This window comes from Castor canadensis, chromosome 5 (genome assembly GCF_047511655.1).
Source record: "Castor canadensis chromosome 5, mCasCan1.hap1v2, whole genome shotgun sequence".
Classification (NCBI taxonomy): Eukaryota; Metazoa; Chordata; class Mammalia; order Rodentia; family Castoridae; genus Castor; species Castor canadensis.
Genome location: NC_133390.1, coordinates 73581660 through 73609091, shown reverse-complemented (window position 1 = coordinate 73609091; position 27432 = coordinate 73581660). Strand labels below are relative to the sequence as shown.

The window sequence follows — 27432 nt, the reverse complement described above, 5'->3', positions numbered from 1 at the left end:
TATAGTGTTCCTTGTAGAGGTCATTCACATCTTTTGTTAGGTTTATAACTAGGTATTTGATTTTTTGAGGCTATTGTAAATAGAATTGTTTTCATACATTCTTTTTCAGTTTGCTCATTGTTGGTGTATAGAAATGCTAATGATTTTTCTATGTTGATTTTATATCCTGCTACCTTGCTATAGCTATTGATGATGTCTAGAAGCTTCTGAGTAGAGTTTTTTGGTCTTTAAGGTATAGGATCATGTCGTATGCAAATAGGGACATTTTGACAATTTCTTTACCTATTTGTATTCCTTTTATTCCTTCTTCTTGCCTAATTGCTCTGGCTAGGAATTCCAGTACTATGTTGAATAGGAGTGGAGATAGTGGGCACCCTTGTCTGGTTCCTGATTTTAGAGGGAATGGTTTCAGTTTTTCTCTGTTAAGTATACTGCTGGCTGTAGGTTTGTCATATATAGCTTTTATAATGTTAGGTACTTTCCTTCTATTCCTAGTTTTCTTAGAGCTTTTATCATGAAATGGTGTTGGATCTTATCAAAGGCTTTTTCTGCATATCTATTGAGATGATCAAGTGGTTTTTGTCTTTGCTTCTGTTAATGTGGTTTATTACGTTTATTGCTTTTCATGTGTTGAACCACCCCTGCATCCCGGGGATGAAGCCTACTTGGTCGTGGTGAATAATCTTTTTGATGTGTTGTTGAATTCGGTTTGTTATTATTTTGTTGAGGATTTTTGCTTCAATGTTCATTAAGGAGATTGGCCTATAGTTCTCCTTTTTGGAGGTGTCTTTGCCTGGTTTTGGTATAAGTGTAATACTGGCTTCATAAAATGTGTTTGGCAGTTTTCCATCCCTTTCTATTTCATGGAACAGTTTAAGGAGGGTTGGCATCAGTTCTTCTTTAAAGGTCTGATAGAATTCAGCAGAGAATCCATCAGGTCCTGGACTTTTCTTTTTGGGGAGACTCTTGATTGCTGCTTCAATTTCATTTTGTGTTATAGGTCTATTCAGGTGATAAATTTCCTCTTGGTTCAGTTTTGGATGATCATATGTATCTAGAAATCTGTCTATTCTTTAAAATTTTCAAATTTATTTGAATATAGGTTCTCGAAGTAGTCTCTGATGATTTCCTGGACTTCCATGGTGTTTGTTATTATCTCCCCTTTTGCATTCCTGATTCTACTAATTTGGGTTTTTTCTCTCCTCATTTTAGTCAGGTTTGCCAGGGTTCTCTCGATCTTGTTTATTTTTTGTTTCATTAATTCTTTCTGTGTTTTTTTTTTTTGGTTTCTATTTCGTTGATATCAGCTCTTATTTTTATTATTTCTCTCCTTCTGTTTGTTTTGGGATTTGCTTGTTCTTGTTTTTCTAGGAGTTTGAGATGTATCATTAGGTCATTGATTTAGAATCTTTCAGTCTTTTTAATATATGCACTCATGGCTATAAACTTTCCTCTCAGGACTGCCTTTGCTGTATCCCATTAGTTCCAGTAGGTTGTGTTTTCATTTTCATTGACTTCCAGGAACTTTTTAATTTCCTCTCTTATTTCATCAATGATTCATTGTTCATTAAGTAATGAGTTATTTAGTTTCCAGCTGTTTGCGTGTTTTTTGTCTTTAATTTTGTTGTTGAGTTCTACTTTTACTGCATTGTGATCAGATAGTATGCACAGTATAATTTCTATTTTCTTATATTTGCTGAGGCTTGCTTTGTGCCCTAGGATATGATCTATTTTGGAGAAGGTTCCATGGGCTGCTGAGAAGAATGTATATTGTGTAGAAGTTAGATGAAATGTTCTGAAGTAGGTCCATTTAATCTATTGTATATTTTAGATCTCGGATTTCTTTACTCATTTTTTGTTTGGATGACCTATCTATTGATGGTAAAGGGGTGTTAAAGTCTCCCACAACCACCGTGTTGGCGTTAATATATGCTTTTAGGTCTTTCAGGGTATGTTTGATGAAATTGGGTGCGTTGACATTGGGTGCATACAGGTTGATGATTATTATTTCCTTTTGGTCTATTTCCCCTTTTATTAGTATGGAATGTCCGTCTTTATCTCGTTTGATCAATGTAGGTTTGAAGTCTACTTTGTCAGAGATAAGTATTGCTACTCTTGTCTGTTTTCGGGGGCCATTGGCTTGGTAAATCTTCTTCGAGTCTTTCATCCTAAGCCTATGCTTATTTCTGTCGGTGAGATGGGTCTCTTGTAAGCAACAACTTTTGGATCTTCCCTTTTAATCCATTTCGTCAAGCGGTGCCTTTTGATGGGTGAATTAAGTCTGTTAACATTAAGTGTTAGTACTGATAGGTATGTGGTGATTCCTGTCATTTAGTTGTCTTAGTTGTTTGAAGGTTTGAGTTGAGGTTACTCTCTACTTTCTTGTTTTTTCTTTTCCTGTAGTTTGGTGCTGCCTGTCTTTTCATGGTTAAGTTGGGTTTCACTTTCTGTGTGCAGGATCCCTTGCAGAATCTTTTGTAGTGGTGGCTTTGTGGTCACATATTGTTTTAGTTTCTGCTTATCATGGAAGACTTTTATTGCTCCATCTATTTTGAATGATAGTTTTGCTGGGTAGAGTATCCTGGGGTTGAAGTTATTTTCATTCAGTGCCCGGAAGATCTCACCCCATGCTCTTCTTGCTTTTAATGTTTCTGTTGAGAAGTCTGCTGTGATTTTGATGAGTTTACTTTTGTATGTTACTTGTTTTTTTCTCTCTTACAGCCTTCAATATTCTTTCCCTAGTTTCTGAACTTGTTTTAATTATGATATGTCGTGTGGTAGTTCTATTTTGATCTGGTCTGTTTGGTGTCCTGGAGGCCTCTTGCATCTGTATGGGAATATCTTTCTCTAGATTTGGGAAATTTTTTGTTATTATTTTGTTGAATATATTACGCATTCCCTTTGCTTGCACCTTTTCTTCTTCGATGCCCATGATTCTCAGGTTTGGTCTTTTGATGGAGTCGTGAGTTCTTGCATTTTCTTTTCACAGGTCTAGAGTTGTTTAATTAATAGTTCTTTGGTTTTTCCTTTAATTACCATTTCATCTTCGAGTTCTGAGATTCTGTCTTCTGTTTGTTCTATTCTGATGGATTGGCCTTCTGTTTTGTTTTGCAGTTGTTTCATTCTTTTTCTGAGGTTTTCCATATCCTGTTTGGTTTCCTCTTTAATGTTGTCTGTTTTTGTCCTGAGTTCATTTATCTGTTTATTCATCGTGTTCTCTGTTTCACTTTGGTGTTTATACAGTGCTTCTATGGTTTCCTTTATTTCTTCTTTTGCTTTTTCAAATTCTCTATTTTTGTTGTCTTGGAATTTCTTGAGTGTCTCCTGTACATTTTGATTGACCCTATCCAGTATCATCTCTATAAAATTCTCATTGAGTTCCTGTAGTATGTCTTCTTTTAAATTATTCTTGTGGGCTTCATTGGGTCTTTTGGCATAGTTTATCTTCATTTTGTTGGAGTCTGGATCTGAGTATCTGTTTTCTTCATTCCCCTCTGGTTCCTGTACTAATTTTTTGCTGTGGGGAAACTGGTTTCCCTGTTTTTTTGTCTTCCCGTCATTGTCTTTGGTGTTGTTACTGTCCCTGTACTGTGTTAATTAAGTATGTTCTAGCTTGTAATAATAACAATGGTAATATTTAGAATGGAAGGGTGAGAGGAGATGGAAAGCAAGAAGTTAAAAAAGAGGGAAAAGCAAATAAACGGACAAGAAGGAGAAAACAGAAAAAGGAATCAGACAAGGAAGTTTCAAAGGTATAAACGGAGCGTTAGTGTACTAATTGACAGTAAGCTGAACAATCATTAGAGAGAGAGAGGATTGAAAATAAAAAAAAAGATAAGAATAAAATAAATAAGTAAATGAAAGAAATATATATAATAAAATAAAATAAAATGAAAAATAGAAACTTTAAAAAAAACCAAAAAAACCTCCAAGTTCAAATACAATGAAGTTTCAGTCTTAATAATTTGGGTGTCCATCTCAGTCTTCAATCCTAGAGATGGTGCCTCAGAAGTTCTGTAGTTGTCTCATCAAAGGGGACACATAAAGTAGAACAAAAATACACACACACACACACACACACACATGCACAATCCCCTCCAAGTGTCCCAAGTTCAACTGCAATACAGTTTCAGTAAGTTTTTCATTATGCAGGTGTAATTCGGTTGTTCTTTCATCAAAGGTAGGGAGAAAAAGAAAAAAAAAAATAAAGAGCCTGGAGAAAGTTCTGAGAATGGTATCTGCGGCTGTGGCTTGCCTGCCCACTGCTGTCAGCCTGCTGTTGCTGGAGGTGTTATTTATGCAGATCTTAGGGCTGAGCTTAGCGCTTAGCACTCACCTGGCCCTGCAGGCTTTGTTTGCTCAGATTTCTCCTGTGCGTCTCTGCTACAAGCTTTCCCCTTTCCAAGCACACTGGGGAAGGTGACACTGCACCTGCTTTCTCAGGCCTGCGTGTTTATTTACAGTTCATGTGCGAAGTGGGTCTTCCCCCCTCTCCTGTGCAGTTTTCCTCCCAACACCAGTTTTACAAGCGTTCCTGCTGCTGATTACTGGGCAGTGCTGCTGCTCCTGCCAGCCACCATGTTGTTTACAGCTCACGTGGGAAGTGGGTCTTTCCTCCTCTCCTGTGGAGTTTTCCTCCCTCCGCCACTCTCACAAGCTTTCCCGCTCCTGGTTGCTGGGCACTCGCCCCCGCTCCCGCTGGAGCCTCTCCTGCCCACCGGGCTTGTTTATTTACTGTTCCGGGAAGGATTCCGTTCCCCCAATCTTTGGCACTCAGTGCACTCCGCCTCTTTCCCGCGTCTTTATTGTTCTTATTGCTTATTAGTCAGTTTCTCTTTTTTCCCCTGGGTGGAGGTTGGTCTGTCCAGGGGGATATGCTGCTCTGGCCCAGGGTTGTCTGTGGGAGTACTGCGGTACCACGAAGCTCACCTCGTCCGCGTGTTCCCAAGCCATCTGGGCGTGGGAGACTGGCCGCCTGGGGACCCTCCTTGTTTCTCCATTTATGGTGAAGTGGAGATTCTCTGCCGCCCGGCTGGATGTGTGGAGGGGTCAATGTTTTGCCTCTTTGTGGTTTTGCCTGCAAAGTGTGTCTCCAGAGTCTCCCCAAGATTTCAGTCTAGGAGGCTCGCTTTCTGCTTCCTCCCTCTAGCCGCCATCTTCTCCCAGTCATATTAACAATTTTTTTTGTACTGAGGCTTGAACTCAGGGCCTACACCTTGAACCACTCCACCAGCCCTTTTTTGTGATGAGTTTTTTTGAATGGGGTCTCACAAAGTATTTCCCCTCACTGGCTTTGAACTGTGATCCCCCTGTCTCTGCCTCCTGAGTAGCTAAGATTACAGGTGTGAGCCACTGGCACCTAGCTAACAATTTTTTCTTTATGATAAAAACATTCAAACTGCTTTCTTCTAGCTTCTTGAGATACTCAGTGCTATATTATCTATACTGCTCAATAGCTTTTTGCTCCTATCTAATTATAACTTGGTACCCATTGATCAACCTCTTGTAACCCCTTCCATTTCCCTTCAGCCTCTGGTAACCATCACTCTACTCTCAACTTTTATAAGATCAACTTTTTTATATTCTACATATAAGTGAAATTATATATTACTTTATTTTGCCTACTTATTTCATTTAACATAATGATCTCCACTTCCAATCACATTGTACCAAATGACAAGACTTAATTATTTTTTATGGCTGGATAGTATTCTCTGTTGTATATGAATCAAATTTTCTTTGTAACACTTAGGTTGTTTCCATTTCTTGGCTATTGTGAATAGTGATACAATAAATATGGGAGTGCAAATGTCTCTTCAAAGCTTTTTTAAAATCATGAAATACAGAGAAAAGTTAAGACATTTCTGAGTCCACAATTTTTGTTTGATACATTTATTCATTCATGTTTTAAACAGAAATTCTATTTGAGCACCTGCTCTGTTCTTGTCCCACGTCAGAGCTAAACAAAACAAATGTAGTTTCTACCCTCACAGTGTTCTGATTATTTGCTGAATGACTATAATAGTCAAATGTATATTTTAAGATAAGAATAAATTCCACATTCCTCACCATAAAAAGTGATAGATTAGCAATATAATAGATGTGTTAATGAGCTTGATTTAATCATTCCATATTACATATATTTATGAAAACATCACAGTATACCCTTAAACGTATACAATTATGGCTTGTCAATCAATAATAATAATAATAATAATAACCAGGTGCCAGAGGCTCAGGCCTGTAATCCTGGCTACTCAGGAACCAGAGATCAGGAAGATCACTATTCAAAGCCAGCCCTGGGCAATCTTGAAAATACCTTTCCCAAAAAAGTGCTGGTAGAATGGCTCTGCTGCCTAGCAAGCATGAGGCTCTGAATCAAACCCCAGTACCACCAAAATAATAAGAATGATAGTAACATTTGCTGTGTGAATCTTGAGTGATCATTCTTGTGCTCTTCAATTTATATTGAGAATTGTTTTTTTTTACTATTGCTTAGGATTTTTTCTTTAGCTCATTATTTAAAAACTTAAATGGATTTAACTTTGAGAGTAAGATTTTTATAAGAATATTGTCATGAGTTTGATTGCAAAAGTGATGATGTAAAACATTTTTCACTGAAATATTTTTTAATTAATTAAAACTTGTATGATATTTCCATGTACCAGAAATTTTGCCATAGTTTTATCAGGCTAAAACAGTCCTTTTCTGCGTCTGTCAGCTGAATAATACATCCAAGGACTGTGCCAAAGATTGGCATAGTTGTTGACTTGGAGTTTGAAAAACGAAGGCCACATTCAGGATGTGGTATATAGAAGTAACTTGGCAGCTTAATTGAACAGTTACTTTATATGATCCAACTTGTGGCTTTTTATATATGTGGCAAATCTCCATTGAATTTGCAGTCTGGAAAACAGCAAAGATTTATTGCACTGATACAAAGATAGAATCTTAGAGGACTTTGTCACAGCAATAGCATTATCTGTATATGTGAAGAAAAAAAAAGGCTTAGTCTAGTGACACAAAGATCATTTCTGTTCTTACTTAACCTTATTTAAACATTTTAATATAAGTCTTAAAATATTTTTTTCTTTTTAAAAGTAGAGTATACTAAATACAATAGTGCTTGTTTCTGGTGAACAAAGATCATAAATCTTTTTTGATGACCTGCAATTTGGGGGATTTAGGGAGAGGTTACTTGTTCTTTTTGTGGTACTGAGTTTGAACTCAGGGCCTCCACATTGAGCCAATCCACCAGCCCCTTTTTTTATGAAGGTTTTTTTTTCGAGATAGGGTCTCACAAACTGCCCAGGGCTGGCTTTGAACCATGATTTTCCTGAGCTCTGCCTCCTGAGTAGCTAGGACTACAGGTATGAGCCCCTGGCACCCAACACTTGTTCATTTTTTGTTCTATTGCTGTTGACCTTAGGAAGCTGGCTTATGCTTACATCTTTTCATTTTATATTATATTAAATAATTTTCCTGTGTTACTTGATTTGATCCATAGAATAATCACAAAGAGGCAGTGACAGGAGATGAAAAAAAATAGATGGAGCTAGGTGCTAGGGGCTCCTGCCTGTAATCCTAACTACTTAGGAGGCTGCGTTTGGGAGAATCATTCAATGCCAGTCTGGGCACGTAGTTCAAGAGAACTCATCTCCAAAATAACCAGAGCAAAATGAACTGTAGGTGTGGCTCAGCAGTGGAGTGCCTACTTTGTGAACATGAAGTTCTGAGTTTAAACTTCAGTCTTACAAAAAAAAAAAAAAGAAATGAATAGATTCAATATTCATTTGAACCAAGAAACTGACATTGTTTGCTGATAGAAAGAAAGAGGTTGGGGGAAAAGAGAAAGATGTCAAGGATGATTCTAGAATTTTCCACCCAGCATCTGGTGGAAAAGCACCATCTATTGAGATAGGAAGTATTGGAAATAGAATACATTTGTAAATATATAGCACTTTATGGCATTATTGTGTAAAATTAGTCCTCAAAAACTAAGAAGTATTTTCCCCTTTATGATTAAAACACGAGGTAATTTTTAAGCATTCAATTTTCCATACAAAATCAGTTCACTGTCTATAAATGAGAATTTCCTGCATCAGTTTCGTTGTTAAAATTTTGTATCTGCCCTTGTTATTTTCAGCTTTATGGAATTGAAACTGTATAGTTGGGACTTCATTATTTTGAACACAGTTGAAATTCTAGCAATACAAAAGGAGACAACATAAATATTCAGAGAGCAGTGAGTGATGTGTCATGTGAGTCTTGAAAATCCAGATGTGTGGGGTAATTACTGTTAAGCATAAAACATATTTTTTAAGTTAAAAATAAGGATTGTGAGAAAAGAAAACAGAAGCAAAATGTATTTAAAATACTGTTCATAAGGAACACATTTAAGTCTAAGAATCCTGAGAGGTTGACTTAAAGGATAGGTAAAATGTTCTCTAGAAACACTTACTATATAAACTTTATGTATTGCATGCAAAGTTACCAAAACCTTGACAGCTTAAAATAGCTCAGATTCCTTTCAGTCAGGATTCTAGGCATGGCCTTTGCTGGATCCACTGTAAGACTGCAATGACATTATTGGTCAGGGCTGAGTTCTCTGGAGGCTTGATTGGGGATGGATCTGCTTCCAAGGTCCCTCAGTTTATTTGCAGAGTTCAACTGTAAGAAGCTCCTGCTCTTTCAAAGCCAACAACAGAGAGACAGATAGATAGACAGTGGATCAAATCAGTTATCAAGATAATGTAACATACCACCAGAGTGATGTTAATTTAACCTTTGCAATAATCTGTTGGTTAGCAGCAAGTGACAGATGCCATCTACATACCAAGGTGTGAACAGGGATCATGGAAGTCACATTAAACAAAGCCAAAACAACAAAAGAAAAAGTTTCAAAACAAACAGCACTAGAGGTAACATAAAAATTATTAAAAAAAAAAAAAAACCTCAATTCACAAGGAAGATATAATTATCATAAATTTTTAGGTACCAAATAAAACCTGAAAATAAAATGTTAAAAGAATTACAGTACAAAATAAACAAGGTAGCAACAATAATGGGCAATTATAATATACTTATCTTTCTCAGCAGTTGATAGAAGAAATGTAAAAACAAACAAAAAAAAAATCACAGGGCTGGCAGAGTGGCTGAGTGGTAGAATGCCTGCCTAGCAAGTATGAGGCCCTGAGTTCAAACCCTAATACTAACCCCCCCACCCCACCCCTGCCAAAAAAATCCACTAAGAAAGTTGAATGTGGTAGTACATTTGTGACGTCAGCACTTGGGAGGCTGAGGCAGAAGGATCTCAAAGATTTGAGACCAGCTTGAACTACATAGTAAGTTTCAGGCCAGCCTGAGCTTCATAGCAATATTCTGTGTTAAAAACAAAAGCCAACATTAACAAAATGGCGGCCAGAATATCTTACATGTTTGGAAATTAAGTAATATAATTCTAACAGAGTGAGTCAAAGAAAAAATAATAGTGCAAGTTAGAAAATATCCTAGTAATATTTTTTAAGATTTCAGTAAAGTATTTTATACTATATATAAAGACTTAGTGAGATACAACTAAAACAGTGCCTGGAGATAATTTTATAGCTTTTAATGCACATATTTGAAAAGAGATGAGTTAAAATTAATGGGCTAAACATCCGATTCAATAAATTAGAAAAAGAATAGAACCACCTCCCCTTCCAATAGAAAGAAGATGGTAAAGATAAGAACAGAAATTAACAAAATGGAAATCATACAACAAATAGGGTTAGTATGGTGGTGCCCACCTGTGGTCCCAGCACTTGGGGGCTAATGCAGGAAGATTACTTAGGTTTGAGACCAGCCTAGGCAACATGAGAACTTGCCTTAAAAAAAAAAAAAAGTAAACTCCTAGAACATAATTTAAAACTGATTCAAGAATATATACAGGGCTGGGGGCATGGCTCAAGTGTAATGTTTGCCCAGAATGCTCAAGGCCCTGTGTTCAATCCCTACACACACACACACACACACACACACACACACACACACACACACACAGATAGAAAACCTAAATGGTCTTAAAATAACTAAAGGAATTCAGTCAGTAGTGAATAATCTTTCAAGGAAAACTCAAGCCCAAATGGCTTTACCAGTGAATGCTAACAAACTTTAAAAGAGAAATAATTTGAAACATGCATACTTCCTTCTGCCAATAGAAAAAGACGAATATTCCCAAAATAAATTTTATAAAACTAGCTCAGTGTTGATATCAAACCCTTACAAAGCTAGCATGAGAGAGGAAAATCCAGGTTCATTGATAGGCAAAAATTTTGAACCAAACATTAATGAACTTAAGTAGTTTAAAATAAAGAATGTATAATAGCTATAAGGATAGCTAATGTAAAGAATAATACATCATCAATAAGTTGGGTTTAGCTCAAGATTATAAAATTTCCTTAACATTAGAAAATCAATTTGATAGAATAAAGGATTTATGAGAAGGATAAAATTTCTACACAAAAAGAAGAAAATAATGGTGGAATGGGGTAAAATTAATTCCACATTAATGTAATAAAATGCAAAATCGTATGATCATCTCAGTAGGTGGAGAAAAAGTGATGAATAAATTCAACATCCATTACTAATAAAAACTCTTAGCAAATTTAGGAAGAATTCTGTTTATTCTGATAAAGAATAAACATTTAAAAAAAACTTTGAAATTAAGAACAAGCCAGGCACTTGTTATTTAGCATTATACCACTTTTATTCAACATTGAACTGGAGGTCCTACCCAATGCAGTAAGGAAATTCAATAAGTAAATAAGAATTAGAAAAAGTTGTGTGCAGTGGCTCATACTTGTCATCCTAGCTTCTTGAGAGGCTGAGATCAGGAGAATAGAAGTTCAAGGCCAGCCTCTGCAAAAAGTGAGACCCCCATCTCAACGGAAAAAGCTGGGCATGGTGGGGTATGCCTATTATCTCAGCTACAGCGGGAAATGCAAACAGGAGGATTACCATGCAGGTTGGCATTGTCAAAAGAGAGACCCTATCTCAAAAATAATTAGAGCAAAAAGGGCTTGAGTTATAGCTTAAGCAGTAGAGCACCTGCCTAGCGAGTTTGAAGCCCTGAGTTCAAACCCCAGTACCACCAAAAGGAAAAATTGAAAGGAAGAAAATAAAGCTGTCATTATTCATAGAACCATGTAATTTACATGGGGTAATCCAAAATAATCCACAGATAAATTATTTGAACTTATAAAGCTTATTAAGGATATCAGATACAAAATCAGTATATAAAAATTGATGTTATTTCTATATGTAAAAATGGTTAGAAAATAAAACTTTCAAAATATATATCATCTGTGAAATAATAAGGATCTGGGACTATACCAAAATCTTATAGGCCCTCTTTGAGGAATATTACAGAACTTCACTCCGAAGCATTATAGAACCTTTTATTGAATGTGAGAGCAATCTGGTTGTAACATCTGTCACCCCACTGTCAGATGATTCAGTGGATCTGGTTAGCTAGGTGAATATCACCTTCCTGCCTCACTACTCCATGTATATGCCTCCTGAAGCTGTGGGCTCAGTGGAAGAGGATGACCTTCCCTAATAGAGGAGAGGACTGTTCTTAGGTCAAAGGAGTTTGAGTCCAAATATAGTGATATAGGATATATAGTGAGATTTTGTCTCAACAACAATAATAATCTGTTACTACTAGATATTAAGAATTGTCATGAAACCATGTAGCCAGGCATGATGACGCATATATGTAATCCCAAGGCAGACGCAGGAGAATCACAAACTAAAGGCCAGCCTGGACTACATAGTGAGACCTTGTCTCAGATATACCCTCCCATGTGTATTACTGATATAGGATAAACAAAGATAGCAATGGAACCAATTAGCCCCCAAATAGGCCCACACAAATACAGAAGCTGATATATGACAAAGGCAAAGGTGTCACAAGAATACAGTAGAACAGGAAAATGTTCTTCTCAACAACTATCACTGGAACAGTTGGGCATCCCTGTGGGGGGAAAAAATGATACTAACTTCCTACCTCAAATTACACTAGAAAATCAGTAAATTAAATGTGATGACCAAACTGTAAAATTTTTAGAGGAAAATATATTTGTGACTTTTGGGATAAGAACATACTTTTTTTTTTTTCTTTTCAAACTTAAAGCAATTTAATTTTTTCAATCCCCAACATCGAAAAAAAAGTCCAAGTACTTTATTTTTTAAAATTCTTTTCTTCTCTAATGTTATATATGTGCATGTATATATATATACATACATGTATACATGCATGTATATATATACATACATGTATACATGTATGTATATACATACATGTGTATATGTGTATATGTATAGACTGTCTTTAAAATAAAGTTGTTGCACCTTAGGGGCTGAAGTAGTTCAGTGGTAGAATACTTGCCTAGCATGCTGAGGTTCAATCTCTGGCACTGCAAAAATAAGTAAAATAAAAATTACGTGTTAAAAAGAAGGGTCCTTTTGTAAGGTGTAATATCAAATTTTCCTGATGAGAAAATATGAAGTATCATCATCACTGCTTAAAAGGAAGAGAGAAATCAGGACTCTTCTTGGAGAAGTCTTCTAATTAGTACTAAGAAAACAGGTCAGCAGCCCTGTCCCACAGCAATCTAAAATGAGACCTCCCTGAACATAGACATAGAAAATGCCTTTGCCAATTTGGAAGAAAAGCAAAATTCTAGATGCCTAAGCTATGCCCTCATTTTTCATTTCTGTTTGTTTGGTGGCTTGAACTCGGCCTCAAGCTTGCTAGACAGGTGCTCCCGCTTGAAGCACATCCCCAGCCTTTTTTTTTTTTGCTTTACTTATTTTGTGGATATGTTTTTTGTTTTTGCCAGGGGCTAGCCTCAGACCACCTGCCTGTGCCTCCCACATAGCTAGGATTACAAAAGGGTACCACCCCACGTAGCTTATTTTTTAGGATGGGATCTTGCTAACTTTTTGCCTGGGCTGGTGCTGGAACCACAGTCATCCTTATTTCCACCCCTCAAGTAGTTACGATTACAAGTGTGAGCCACCATGCCGGGCCCCTGATTTTCCATTTCCAAAAGTTAAAATTTTCTGTTCTATTAACTTACATTTGGCAAAAGATACTATAGGAATTAAATTGTATTTTCTCAAAAAGAAGAAAACATAGTTCTTCATTGGACTCTTTTCATAGGAGTCTTTTTCTTTTCAGTGTCATAAGTATCAATGATTACAAAAATCTCTGGCTTCTCTTCATTATAGACCTGTATCACTGAGAATGTTATTGCTTTGACTTCTGTTCCCTGAGGGTTCTTGGAAGTGAAAATTCTTCTCCCCAACCAGTTGACCATAATTTGAAATTTCTTTGATCAGTATTAAGTACTTTTACTTCCCGGGGTATGAAGAATTCTCCAGCACTGAACTTACAAAGCCACTCATCCAAAAAGTGAAACAGAAGAGATTGTAAGTCGTTTCCTTGAGTTTCTTTCTACTTTGAACTGTTTGGAGGGGTTCCAGAGTCCCAGTATCTGTCATTTAACCAAATGTGGCGGTTGCACACTGCTCAAATGCTTCCTCCAGAGTATCTCCCCATGCTTGTAACTGGATATCTGCTCATGATCCAAATATTCGTACTTTTGATTGACAGGAGGATACTTGGCCTTGATCGCCTTCTGCTCCTCAGTCAAACTATAAACTCTAACATCTTTCTCTTCTTCAGCCACGATTACAGGATTGGGCACTCTACTTCTGCCCTTCACCTGCCAGACTTTGGCTCTGGGTTACAACTTCCACCATAAACTCTACCCCTTGGCATGCACTGTTGAAAGGCTAGTACTCCATTCTTCTGAGCTCACGAAAGGTTTGCCCCTGAGATTTTCATCCAGAGGCCCTGAGGCCTGAGTGGCATGTTTAAAAGGCCAACGCCTCATCTTCTGCACTTGCTTATAACCAGTTCTACGTAAAAACTGTTGAAACAAGTTGAAGGACACCTTGAATTAGATAACCTCTGAGCTTAAGTGGTGAGGCCTTTGGTCTCCGCCCTCAGAGTTGATAACTAGATGCAGAATCTGGGTTTCCATAGTTCTTTGAAGGTGTCGGTATTATAACCACATATTTCTTTTAAAACTGCAAAAACAACTAAACATACAGGTAAAGATTAATTTTAAAAAATTATAAAAAATGTTGCTCTGTTAAAAGTAAAGCCTTGACCCTGTGCCCTTTAGTGTGGCAGCCTGCTATCATCTCCCCTTTCAATGGTGTCCTAATAAATCTTAGTTTTCTCATAAAAAAGTAAAGTCTTTCATCAAAAGACAATGTAAAGAGTGAAATTTCAGACTGCAAACTAGAAGAAAGTGTTTATAATAACTGACAAAGGACATTCATTTGTATACATACTCCATTGAGAGAATTTATAAGGTCTACAAAAGACTTGAGCAGACCCCTCACAAGAAAGGAAATCTACAAGGACAATAAACATTTGAAAATCTCTTCTACCTCGTTAATAATCAGGGAAGTGAAAATTAAAATCATAGTGAGATGCTACTATGCAGATATTAAAATATAATAACAAGTGTAGGCAAGGATATGAAGCCACAAGAACTTGTACACTACTGATAGATTAGATTTGTAAGCTGGTACAACCAGTTCAGAAAATGGTTTGACATTCTCTTGTGAAGTTGAATGTCCATGCATCACATTACACAGCATTTTTACTTCTAGGTATGTTTCTTGATCAGTGTATGATTGAAATATTCATCATTAGTGGAATGAATAAATTCTGGTGAATTCGTGTAATAGATTATGAAAACTATGAAAATGAAGGAAGCATTGCAACACGCAACTACATTACTGATTTCAGATGTTAAGTAAAGGTCACAGAGAATATAGATACAGCATGCTTCTCCTTCAAGCATGTGGAAGGCAGAATTATGCCCCACCCCTAAAATGGTATACATCCTAGTCCCTGTAATCTGTGAATATATTAGGTTACATGGCAAGAGAAGTTAAATTTGCTACTGAGCTGTTCATAAAATAGGAACATTATCTAGATTATTGGGGACTGGGGTACCTATGGAGTCAGTGTTAGAGGATTCTTAAAAGTGGAGGAAGAGAAAGAGGGAGAAGCAAAAAGATGACATCATTAAAAGGATTAGGCTTAACATTGCTGCCATAAAGATGGGGGGAATGGGGCTATGAGTCAAGGCATGTGGACTGCATCTAGAAGCTGGAGAAGGAAATGATCTACAGGCTCTAGAAGGAGCACAGTGCTACTGACACCTGTAGCCTAATGAGGCCCATTTCCAACTTCTGACCCCTAGAATTGTGAAGTAATATATTTGTGTTGTTTTAAGCCATTGAGTTTGCAGCAATTCATTACAAGCAGCAATAGGAAACTAATAATAGGTATCAAAACTACCGATTACAAAGTCTTAAAACTGTAAAGAAAATGATTATCACAAAAATTTGTAAATTGGCTACTTTTTTTTTTTTTTTGCGGAGGGAGGGAGGGGTTGTGATCAGGAAGAGCTATACTGGGGCTTCTGGTATGAAATAGAATATTTTCTATTTCTTTAAAATATTCTTTAAAAATAGACCTCTTAAAAGTACTTCAATAGCCAAAGAGAAAGTGAACCAAGGAGAGAGCATCCAGAATAATTTGACTTTAGTGAAATGTAATTATTGGAAGAGATTGATGATAACTTGAACATTCAGAACAAGAGCAAATTGTCTTGAAATTCTCAAGAGAAAGTAGCATTGTTTCTTTTTTTTTTTCTTTTATTATTCATATGTGCATACAAGGCTTGGGTCATTTCTCCCCCCCTGCCCCCCACCCCCTCCCTTACCACCCACTCCGCCCCCTCCCTCTCCCCCCCACCCCCTCAATACCCAGCAGAAACTATTTTGCCCTTCTCTCTAATTTTGTTGTAGAGAGAGTATAAGCAATAATAGGAAGGAACAAGGGTTTTTGCTGGTTGAGATAAGGATAGCTATACAGGGCATTGACTCACATTGATTTCCTGTGTGTGTGTCTTACCTTCTAGGTTAATTCTTTTTGTTCTAACCTTTTCTCTAGTTCCTGGTCCCCTTTTCGTATTGGCCTCAGTTGCTTTTAAGGTATCTGCTTTAGTTTCTCTGCGTTAAGGGCAACAAATGCTAGCTAATTTTTTAGGTGTCTTACCTATCCTCACCCCTCCCTTATGTGCTCTCGCTTTTATCAGGTAGCATTGTTTCTAATTCTAGAAAAAAGAATTAACATAATCTGCCTTGCAAGTGTGAAGCCTTGAGTTCAAAGCCCAGTACTTCCCCCCAAAAAAAGGAAAACTTTTGTATGTTAATTTGTACAGAGGATGATTTTTTAATTAAGACTAGTGATGTAGAAGATTAAGTAGAAGAGTATAGCAAAATGGAAAAACATAAAAGTAGAAAAAGCAAATGGACAAGATGCAACAATTAAAAATATAATAAAGGAAGACTCTTTTAGCTTGAAAGAAGGATTGTGGTGGATAGGCAGAACAAGATCCTTGAAAAAGAAATCTTATGAGCAATGTACTGTTCCATGTGACAAGGAAAGCTACAGATTACTGAAAAAGAACTGTGCCAGTATATCATTTACTTACTGTCATTAAAACAAGGTATTTGCAGATATGCATGAATTCAGAGGTTGGATTAGCCAAATCCTCCATCTAGAAAAAACTCTCAAGGATTTTCACCAGCTATATATTTAGTTTTTGTTTATGAAAATAAAACAATGAAATTGTTGAAATTTTTCTAATGGGGGATGGATTGAATCTAATAAAGGTACATTGTAAAGACATATGTAAATGTCACAGTGTATCCCCCATACAACAATTATATGCTAATTCTCACCAGTTAATTCCCAATTAACAGAGATGTTAAGATTTGTTAGGTTTTCTACAGACAGAAGAAGGGAAGACAGTGATGAGTAAATGAATCCCACAAGATATTTATTAAATCTAAATAGAGTGATGATAGAGGAGCATAATCCTTTCTTCTCTGTATCTCCTGAAAGTTTGCAGCTGATTTACAGTTTTCATTAGACTCAGATTCTGGCCTTTTGACAAGACCATAGGTGATGTTCTGTTCTTCTAGTAAGAGGCATATAATTTCTGATTGACCTTTTACAACTCATTAGTTGCAAAATGTTGATATCCTGTCATTCTTTTTCACTCATGGCTTGGATGATTTTATTTAGAGATGCTTTGATTAGATGATATCTAAGTTACTTAATGATATCTGGAAGACAGAAGAATGATTTTTTTTTTTTTTTTTTTTTTTTGGTACTGGGGTTTGAACTCAAGGGCCTTCACCTTGAGCCACTCCACCAGACCTATTTTTGTGATGTGTTTTTTTGAGATAGGGTCTTGCAGACTTCCCCTGCTGGCTTCGAACTGCGATCCTCCTAATCTCTGCCTCCTGAGTAGCTAGGATTACGGTGTGAGCTACCAGCGTCAGGTTGATTCTTCTTAATTTACCAGTTTAGAGGCTAGTGAATTGGTTCTGTCATCCTTTTGGGATGTATCATTATAAACCAATGTAGCTGAAATGCATGATGGATTTTAATCCATTGCAGTTACTATTTTTTTTTTCTTGGCAGTACTGGAGTTTGGAACTCAGGGCCTTTACCACTTGAGCGGTGGGGCCCAGCCTTTTTTTCTTTTTTTTTTTTTTTTTTTCTTTTTTAGTTGCTTTTTCAGGTATGTCTTTGCCTGGTGTGTATGCTGCCATACACACTTGGAATTACTATTGGGGCAGGGGGAGAAGGTGTTAGTGGAATTTGAACTTAGTGCTTCCCAGGCGCTCTGCCACTTGAGCCACACCTCCAGTCTCAATTACTATTTTCATTAAGGCTCAAATTGTCTCCTCTTTGGCTAGTGAGAGCAAAGAAGATTGCTGAATTCTTTTAACAGGGTCCTGATTATCTTTGTTTAATAAAGAATAGGACAATGTTTTTGTTATTTTGCTATTTTAAAATCCTTTGGATATTTTCTGGGCCTTTGGGAAGGTGGACTTTTAGGAGTATCCACTTGTTTCCTGGGATATTTGGAATGTAAAGATAAGGTCTTTGATATAATTTGTAGGTTAATGCCTCAGAACTTGTTTTACTTACAAAGAGTGATAGTTTTACTTTTTAGTATATGTGGAAACTCAAAAGGAATCAACATTTTCCAGAAGCAGATTTAGAGGCCTACATTTTAATGCTTTATTCAGTCCAGCAATAAATATTTGAATACTTGAGTTTACTCATTCTCCATAACAGGAAAACTCTGTGATTATTATTCAAGTAATCACAAAACCTTATTAATTTAACATTTCATTAAAATAAGTTCCAGGGGCTGTTAACTTACTTTTTTTTTTTTTCTTTCCAGACCTATCACGAAATCGCCTCTCAGAAATTCCTTTAGAAGCATGCCATTTTGTTTCTCTTGAAAATCTTAACCTGTACCAAAATTGTATCCGGTATATCCCAGAGGCAATTTTAAACCTACAAGCTCTAACATTGTTAAATATTAGGTAAGAATGTTTTCTTTTAAAAATTTTTGTTTTATATGATCTTTAATTTGCTCCTCTCTTTCCCTCAAGTGTTTGCCTTTATTTACATTATCTGTTCATATCAGCAGTTCCTGTACATGTAGACATAGTGACGATATTCTTGTGTTCTTCTGCTTTGTTCTTTATCTTTGGCTTTGTAGAAACAACCTACTAACCAGTAGCCTTATAGCAGTGGCTGTCCAATTATATTTTCAAATTAGCTTCATCAAATAAGAGTAGTAGGTCTGGCCAGACACCAGTGGCTCATGCCTGTAATCCTAGCTACTCAAGGGGCAGAGATTAGGAAGCTCGAAGTTCAAAGCCAGCCCAGGCAAATAGTTCGTGAGACCCTATCTCTAAAAACCCTTCACAAAAATAAGGCTGGTGGAGTGGCTCAAGGTGAAGGTCCTGAGTTCAAGCCACAGTACTGCCAAAAAAAAAAGTAGTAGGTCTGAAGTTACCATGGATTTTTTTGTGTTAAGTTCTATATATAAATATTCAACTCATTTTCATTTTTTGCATCTTACAAGGACTGTTTTTGTGATTGCATGATAAAAGTTATTAAAAGTTTTTTAGAGAAAATGCACAAATGTAGGAAAAGTATAAAGGAAATACATCAAAGTGTTGTATCTGAGTTATATAATTAAAGATGATCTTTTCCTCCTGTTTGTCCAGGCTTTTAGCTTTTTTTTTTTTTGAGACTATGTAGTTCAGACTAGCCTTAAACTTATGATCCTTCTACATCTACCTCCAAACTGCATCAATGATAGGTGTATGCTACCATGCCCTATCACAGCTTAGACAGATGTTTAAATGTGTTTTTCCCCTGTCATAAAATAGTCTTTGGAAATATTTTTTATACGTAATCATTTTGTTGCATAGTTTATATGCTTTAACAAATGCATTTTTTTCTGCCAGATACTTAGTTAATGCCAGTTTTATACCATGAAAAAAGTAATGTTAGTAGAATTTTTATGTGTATTTTTTCTCTTTCTTTAAGTTAAATGTCTAGGAATAGAATTATTACAACTTTATAAAGTTGTAAAGGCTCACGATCTATATTGAGTAAATTAGCAAAAGATCTTGAAAATAGGGACAAAATTGGTTCGAAGGATTAAGAGGTTAAATCTGAGCAAAATTTTGACTTACTTTTATCTTAATGATAAATGTGTGTTTTGCTTTTAGTTCTGATTTTCATGTTTTTATATAAAGATTCCTTACCTGTAACTTAGCCTGTATGATACATGAAATCATAACCTATCTCTTGTTTTCTGTAGAGCTGTTTTTGAATCATTTATACACTTTTGGTTGTAATAGGGAAGTAAAGTACAAATACCTTCATGTTTATAACTTCAGGAAGAAGAAGAAAGGATGATATTTACCCTCTTAATAAAATCATTTTTCCTATTTAAATGTTACTTTAATAATATGTTCAAGCTGGGCACCAGTGGGTGGCTCACACCTATAATCCTAGCTACTCAGGAGATGAGATCAGGAGGATCATGGTTTGAAGCCAGTCCTGGGCAAATAGGTCATGAGACCCTATCTCAAAAAAACCCATCATAAACAAAGGGTTGGTGGAGTGTTTTGAGGTATAGGTTCTGGGTTTAAGCCCCAGTACTGCAAAAAGAAAAAAAAAGTTCATGTAGCATTTCATTTTTTTTTCTTTTTCTTTTTGGTGCTTGGGATTAAACACAGGACCTTGCACTTGCCCAGCAAGCATTCTGCCACTTAGGTAAATCTCCAACCCTAGCACTTCATTCTTTACAAAGGAGTTTTATTGGGTAAGAGCCTTAGAAGACAGAACAAATTCTAAACTCCTCGATTTTTTTTTTTAAAGGTGATAATGAGGTTTGAACTCTGGGTCTCACACTTGCTAGGCAGGCATTCTACCACTTATGCCACTCTGCCACCCTAAAGTCCTCAATTTATACATAAGGAATCTCCATAAGATTTAGATAAGTTTAGTGTTGTTCCTGAAACCACCAAGCAGACATTTGATGAAGTGACAGCTAGAACTCAAATCTAATACCTTGTTTGTTGATTATAAGGCTTGTATTTGAATCTCGAATGAGAAAGATGGAAAACTTTCTTTCAACGGTAGGGTCTGACTCCTGTTTTTCTACTTACCCATTTAGTCGGAACCAACTGTCAACATTGCCAGTACACTTGTGTAATTTACCATTGAAAGTCTTAATTGCTAGTAATAACAAATTGGTCTCACTTCCAGAAGAAATTGGACATCTCAGACATTTGACGGAACTTGTAAGTTAATATTTTATTTTTTGATGGTCCATTGTCTCTCCATACTCATAACATACTCTTCTATATGGTAAAGATCTATTATTAAGATGTGTTTTTTAAATATTTTCTGTTGTTGCTTTGACACAGTATTAAAAAAGAGCCAAAAGTTCAAGTCTAAAAGGCACTCAAAAAATGGGAAATATCATTAGAATTATTTTTTAACCAGTAATGAATGATTTCTAGCCAATACTCAAAAGTTGTTACACTATTGTGATGAAAGTTAGTAATGCATTTAATTTTTCAACTTAAATTTTGTTAATATCATCAATATTGTAATTTTCAGTTGACCCATAGAAGGGAATAGGTACTACAAAGGTCAGGCTCTTCTTTTTTTTTTTTTTTTTAATTTATTTATTTTGCCTCATATACCATCCTGTTTTTGCTTTTGCTTGTGGTAGAACTGGGGTTTGATCTCAGTGCTTAGTGTTTGCTAGGCAGGCGCTCTACTACTTGAGTTGAAAATTGAAAATTTTACCATTTTCTCTTAAGAAATATTTTGGCAAAATTAATGCTTTCTAAACTGAAGAGACCACCTGCAGAGTGGGAGAAAATATTTGCCAGCTATGATCAGACAAAGGACTGATAACCAGAATATACAGGGAACTCAAAAAACTAAACTCTTCTAAAATTAATGAACCAATAAAGAAATGGGCAAGTGAACTAAACAGAAATTTCTCAAAAAAAGAAATTCAAATGGCCAAAAAACACATGAAAAAGTGCTCACCATCTCTAGTGACAAAGGAAATGCAAATCAAAACCACACTAAGATTTCACCTTGCCCCTGTTAGAATAGCCATCATTACAAACACCACCAATAATAGGGGTTGGTGGGGATGTAGGGAAAAAGGAACCCTTATACACTGCTGGTGGGAATGCAAACTAGTACAACCACTCTGGAAAAAAATTTGGAGGCATCTTAAAAATATAAACATAGATCTGCCATATAATCCAGCAATGCCACTCTTGGGGATATACTGAAAAGAGTGTGACACAGGTTACTCCAGAGGCACTTGCACACCCATGTTTATTGCAGCGCTATTCACAATAGCCAAGTTACGGAAATAGCCAAGATGCCCCTCTACTGACTAATGGATTAAGAAAATGTATTTATACACAATGGAATTTTATGCAGTCATGAAGAAGAGTGAAATCTTACCATTCGCAAGTAAATGGATGGAACTGGAGAACATCATCCTGAGCAAGGTTAGCCAGGCCCAGAAGACCAAAAATCGTATGTTCTCCCTCATATGCGGACTTTAGAACAAGGGTAAACACAGCAAGGGGATTGGACTTTGATCACATGATAAGGCGAGAGCACACAAGGGAGATACGAGTATAGGTAAGACACCCAAAAAACTAGATAGCATCTGATGTCCTCAATGCAAAGGAACCTATGCAGAAACTTTAAAACGAGAAAGGCCAATAGGAGAAGGGCACCAGGTACTAGAGAAAAGATCAGTTTGAGAAGAATCAGTTTAGAATGGAACACATATGCACAGGAAAGCAATGCGAGGAATCTCCCTGTATAGCTATCCTTATCTCAATCAGAAAAAACCCTTGGTCCTCCTTATTAATATTTATACTCTCTCTTCAACAAAATTAGAGATAAGGACATAACAGTTCCTGCTCAGAAGCAAGAGGATAGGAGGGGAGAAGGTGGGAAGAAGGGGGAAGAAATGACCCAAACATTGTATGCACATATGAATAAAAGCAAAAAAAAGAAATATTTTGGGATAATTACAAAGTGATGTCTGACACTTATTGAGACTGTCTAAATAGCAAATGTATTAATAATTTTACTCATATATTGGAAGATTTTTAAGTATTAATGTGCAGCTTGGGGCTTTAAAATCTAGGCAGCATCCCTGTTACATGTGATTATGGGTTTATAAATTATTTGGGTTGGTCTCAGAATTACAGAATTCTGAATTTATTAATATTGGAGCCTATAGCTAGTCAATCTCTTTCAGAATCATGGAAATCAAGCTATTAACCAGTTACCAGAAAGCTTACCTACTATATGTATTAGAATCAGGTTGATCAATAACTTTTAGCTTTTCATTGCTTTCAAGTTATGGGTACTTTATTATTTTCCCCTTACATTCAGTTTGATTAGAATAAAGGCACAGTCATCTGTGCATTTTTATTTTAATATTCTTGAACATAAAATAAGTTTTTCTTTCAAGTAACTTTACCACTTCATTTGAATTTCTTTTCATTTTATTAAAATAAAATGAAACTTTTTTTTTTCTACTTGGCCTTTTTACCAACATTTTCATTTGCTCTGATATTCTAGGCCTCCTATTCACATTTTCTTTTCAGTACTGGGGCTTGAACCCAGTAATGAATGCAAATACTAAGGAAGCACTTTAACAATCAGCTACATTCCAGCCCTTGTTTTTTGGTTTGGTTTTTTTTTTGGCACTGGAGTTTGAACTCAGGGCCTTGCACTTGCTGCATTACTTGAGCCAAGCCACTAGTCCTTTTTTGCTCTAGGTATTTTTTGAATAGGGTCTCATGTTTTTGTCCAGGCCATCCTCTACCAAGGTCTTTGTATTTGTGCTTCCTGAGTAGCTAGGATGACAGGTATGAGCTACCGTTCCACCTTCTTATTGGTTGAGATGGGGTCTCACTAACTTTTTGTCTGGGCAAGCCTCTGTGATCCACCTAATCTCCTCCTCCTCATAGCTAGGATTACAGACATGAACCATTGTGCCCCTGCTTCCAGTTCTTGGTTTTTTGAGACAATATCTCACTATGTAGCCTAAGCTGACCTGGAATCCTTCTTTTTCCACCTCCTGAGTGCTAGAATAACAGTCATGAGCCACTATACCTGGCCATTTACATTTTAAGCCATTTAATTTTAATTCTTAAAATATTCATGTAAATCTATGTAAAATGTACAGAATAAGTCAAAAGCCTATAAATTTTGTAAGGACACAGAATAATAATTTTTTTTTTAACTATTGGGGAAGACTGTAGATATTATTTTCACCTAATCTCATTTTACAGATAGTTTAAAGCAGATGAGTCTATAATTAAAATAATCTGTACTTTATATCCTTTTGAAATAGGATGTGAGCTGCAATGAAATTCAAACTATCCCTTCCCAAATTGGTAATCTGGAAACTTTGAGAGACCTTAATGTAAGAAGAAATCACTTAGTACGTCTGCCTGAAGGTAAGAACTACGAAATAACTGTTTCATTATTATTATTTTTTTTTTATTTTAAACATCTGTCAGACTGATGCAATTAAGACAAAAATGTATAAGAGTTAGGGCTAGCATTTGAGATCTAGTGGTTTATTTAGTATTTCTGTTGTGGATTTTAAAAGACTTCACTGCTCACGCCAGCAATCCTAACTACACAGGAGGCAGAGATCAGGAGGATCTGTGTTCGAAGCCAGCCCTAGGGAAATCTTGAAAAACCCATCACAAGACAAGGGCTGGCAGAGTGACTCAGGCTGTAAGAGTGCCTGCCTAGCAAACTTGAGAACCTAAGTTCAAACCCCACTGCTGCCCAAAAAAAAGACTGTTCAGTGAAAAGTTCTGATAACTACTTACAACAATTTTACTTTTAGAACTTACCAAGTGATGTAGTTGATAACTCATAGTAGAATCTCAGCATAACTGTTGTGGGAAATGTAACATGTTTTGAGCAGGAGATAATCTAGTATAATGAAAAGCATTCCTGCAATTAGCACTGACTTAAAAATGGATTTTGAGCTGAACTTTAACCATGTGAAGGTAATATATAGACTGAAATAATGAGTGGGGTGAGAGACTGTACTAGGAGACTGGCTCTTAGGCTGACTATAAACTTTGTTGTATATATCTAAATGATAAAAATGATTAAGCATAATTTATCAGTCCCTTAACCAGAATATACAGGGAACTTAAAAAACTAAATTCTCCCAAAACTAATGAACCAATAAAGAAATGGGCAAGTGAACTAAACAGAACTTTCTCAAAAGAAGAAATTCAAATGGCCAAAAAACACATGAAAAAATGCTCACCATCTCTAGCAATAAAGGAAATGCAAATTAAAACCACGCTAAGATTCCACCTCACCCCTGTTAGAATAGCCATCATCAGCAACACCACCAACAACAGGTGTTGGCGAGGATGCGGGGAAAAAGGAACCCTCTTACACTGTTGGTGGGAATGTAAAGTAGTACAATCACTCTGGAAAAAAATTTGGAGGCTACTTAAAAAGCTAGACATTATCTACCATTTAATCCAGCAATACCACTCTTGGGGATATACCCAAAAGACTGTGACACAGGTTACTCCAGAGGCACCTGCACACCCATGTTTATTGCGGCACTATTCACAATAGCCAAGTTATGGAAACAGCCAAGATGCCCCACCACTGACGAATGGATTAAGAAAATGTGGTATCTATGCAGAATGGAATTTTATGCAGCCATGAAGAAAAACGAAATGTTATCATTCGCAGGTAAATGGATGGAATTTGAGAACATCATTCTGAGTGAGGTTAGCCTGGCCCAAAAGACCAAAAATCGTATGTTCTCCCTCATATGTGGACATTAGATCAAGGGCAAACACAACAAGGGGATTGGACTATGAGCACATGATAAAAGCGAGAGCACACAAGGGAGGGATGAGGATAGGTAAGACACCTAAAAAACTAGCTATCATTTGTTGCCCTTAACGCAGAGAAACTAAAGCAGATACCTTAAAAGCAACTGAGGCCAATAGGAAAAGGGGACCAGGAACTAGAGACAAGGTGAGATCAAAAAGAATTAACCTAGAAGGTAACACACACGCACAGGAAATTAATGTGAGTTAACTCCCTTTTGCTTATCTCAACCAGCAAAAACCCTTGTTCCTTCCTATTATTGCTTATACTCTCTCTACAACAAAATTAGAGATAAGGGCAAAATAGCTTCTGCTGGGTATTGAGGGGGTGGGGGGGAGAGGGAGGGGATGGAGGGGGTGGTAAGGGAGGGGGTGGGGGCAGGGGGGAGAAATGACCCAAGCCTGTATGCACATATGAATAATAAAAGAAAAAAAATAATAATTTATCAGTCCTTCACAAATACAAATTCATGAAAGAAAAAGCTATAAGTGAAAGTGACAATGTGAAGAACCATTTTTTATTATATACTTCTTTAATTTTATTATGGAAAATTTCATATCTAAATGGGAGCTATGAACCTCCATGCATCCAATCAACCAGCTACAACAGTCATCAGCTCATTGCAACTCTTTTCATTTATTCATTTATTTAATTTATTAATCTAGAGGATACCCCTATTGTACTTTCTAGATTAATTTGAAGGAAATTCTAGAAATTCATTCATAAACATTTTAGAATGTATATTTAAAAGATTAAGATATCTTCAGAAGATATGAAAATGATGGTGATTTTCTAGGTTCTTCTACAAAAGATGACATAATTAACTAAGGATGTTTTTGCTTTCACTGTAGAATCCAACACATTTATACCAATATGTTCCAGTTTAGTATTTAGTTCTAAGATACTAATGTATCTTTGGCATTTTGGATCCAAAGTAAACATATGAGAAGGTGATTCACCAGTTCACCTTTATACACTTATTGGTACCATAACTTATCTTTCCACTCACTAAACCTTTATATACCTTTGTCTTCAAGGCCTTTCTCATTTCCTTGGTATTTGCTACTAGCAAAGGAGTATGAATACAGGCTCTCAAGAGAACCAAAACCACGACATATGACCTAATAACACCAGGTTCTCTTATTTATTAGGTACTAAGGATTGAACTCAGCCCTCATTCATAATAGGCAGGTGTTCTATGACTGTACTATAGCTCACCCCATTATCCTCCTGCAGTAGCTAGGACAAGTGTGCATCATCATGCCCAACCAAAAATTCTCTGTAGGAGCATTCCTCTACATAGAATCCAGAACCCATTCACTTATCCTTAAGGTCTTGCTCATGTAAAATCAGTTAATAAAAACATTCAGATGTGTGTACATGAGTGTGTATGTGTGTGTGTTGGATTTTTTACACTTGATCTTAGCCAGAGACAGGCTCTCACAGTATAGCCTAAGTTGACCTCAAACTCTTGATCCTTCTTCTGATTATTAGGATTACAGGTGTATACCACCATGCCCAGCAACATTGAGGTTTTGATGAAAATGAAAATTGAGGCTTTCAGATGACAGTTACAATGTAACAATCTTATCATCTAATTTATTTATGTAATCTTATTTTGATTACAAACTATCAAGAAAATTATGAACCATGAAGTTTTAAGTGTTTCTTAATAGCTTGTTTTGTAGTTGCTATATATAGTGAAAGGGAGGCAGCATGAACTTTATTCCAACAGCTACATAAATTAGTTTGGAAGTTTATGTCAATTAGCAATCTCTAACACACTACAATTAGGTTGGTAACATATTACATCTTTTATATTGCCATTTGTATTTTAGTTTTTACTAAATAATATTGCATCATTCAAAAAGTATTAAAAAGCTTCAAATAAATAATAGGATTCCCCTTCCTCAAAGTCTCCCGCATCCCAGTTTCAGTGAACAAGATGCATCTAAACTTTG

At 36.2% G+C, this 27432-nt stretch overlaps 1 protein-coding gene and 1 pseudogene across 10 annotated transcripts in view; one reads left to right on the top strand and one right to left on the bottom strand.

Annotated features, from left to right (window-relative positions):
- Lrch3 (leucine rich repeats and calponin homology domain containing 3) overlaps positions 1–27432 on the top strand; it is a 107517-nt gene that overhangs the window by 25552 nt on the left and 54533 nt on the right. For all 10 annotated transcript variants that reach the window (XM_074073365.1, XM_074073363.1, XM_074073360.1 and 7 more), the window contains exons 2-4: positions 18402–18546; positions 20703–20829; positions 23943–24048. In XM_074073365.1, coding sequence (XP_073929466.1) covers positions 18402–18546; positions 20703–20829; positions 23943–24048 — 378 coding nt within the window. The remainder of the gene's footprint in view (positions 1–18401; positions 18547–20702; positions 20830–23942; positions 24049–27432) is intronic.
- On the bottom strand, positions 13188–13943 carry LOC141423153 (protein archease pseudogene; annotated as a pseudogene).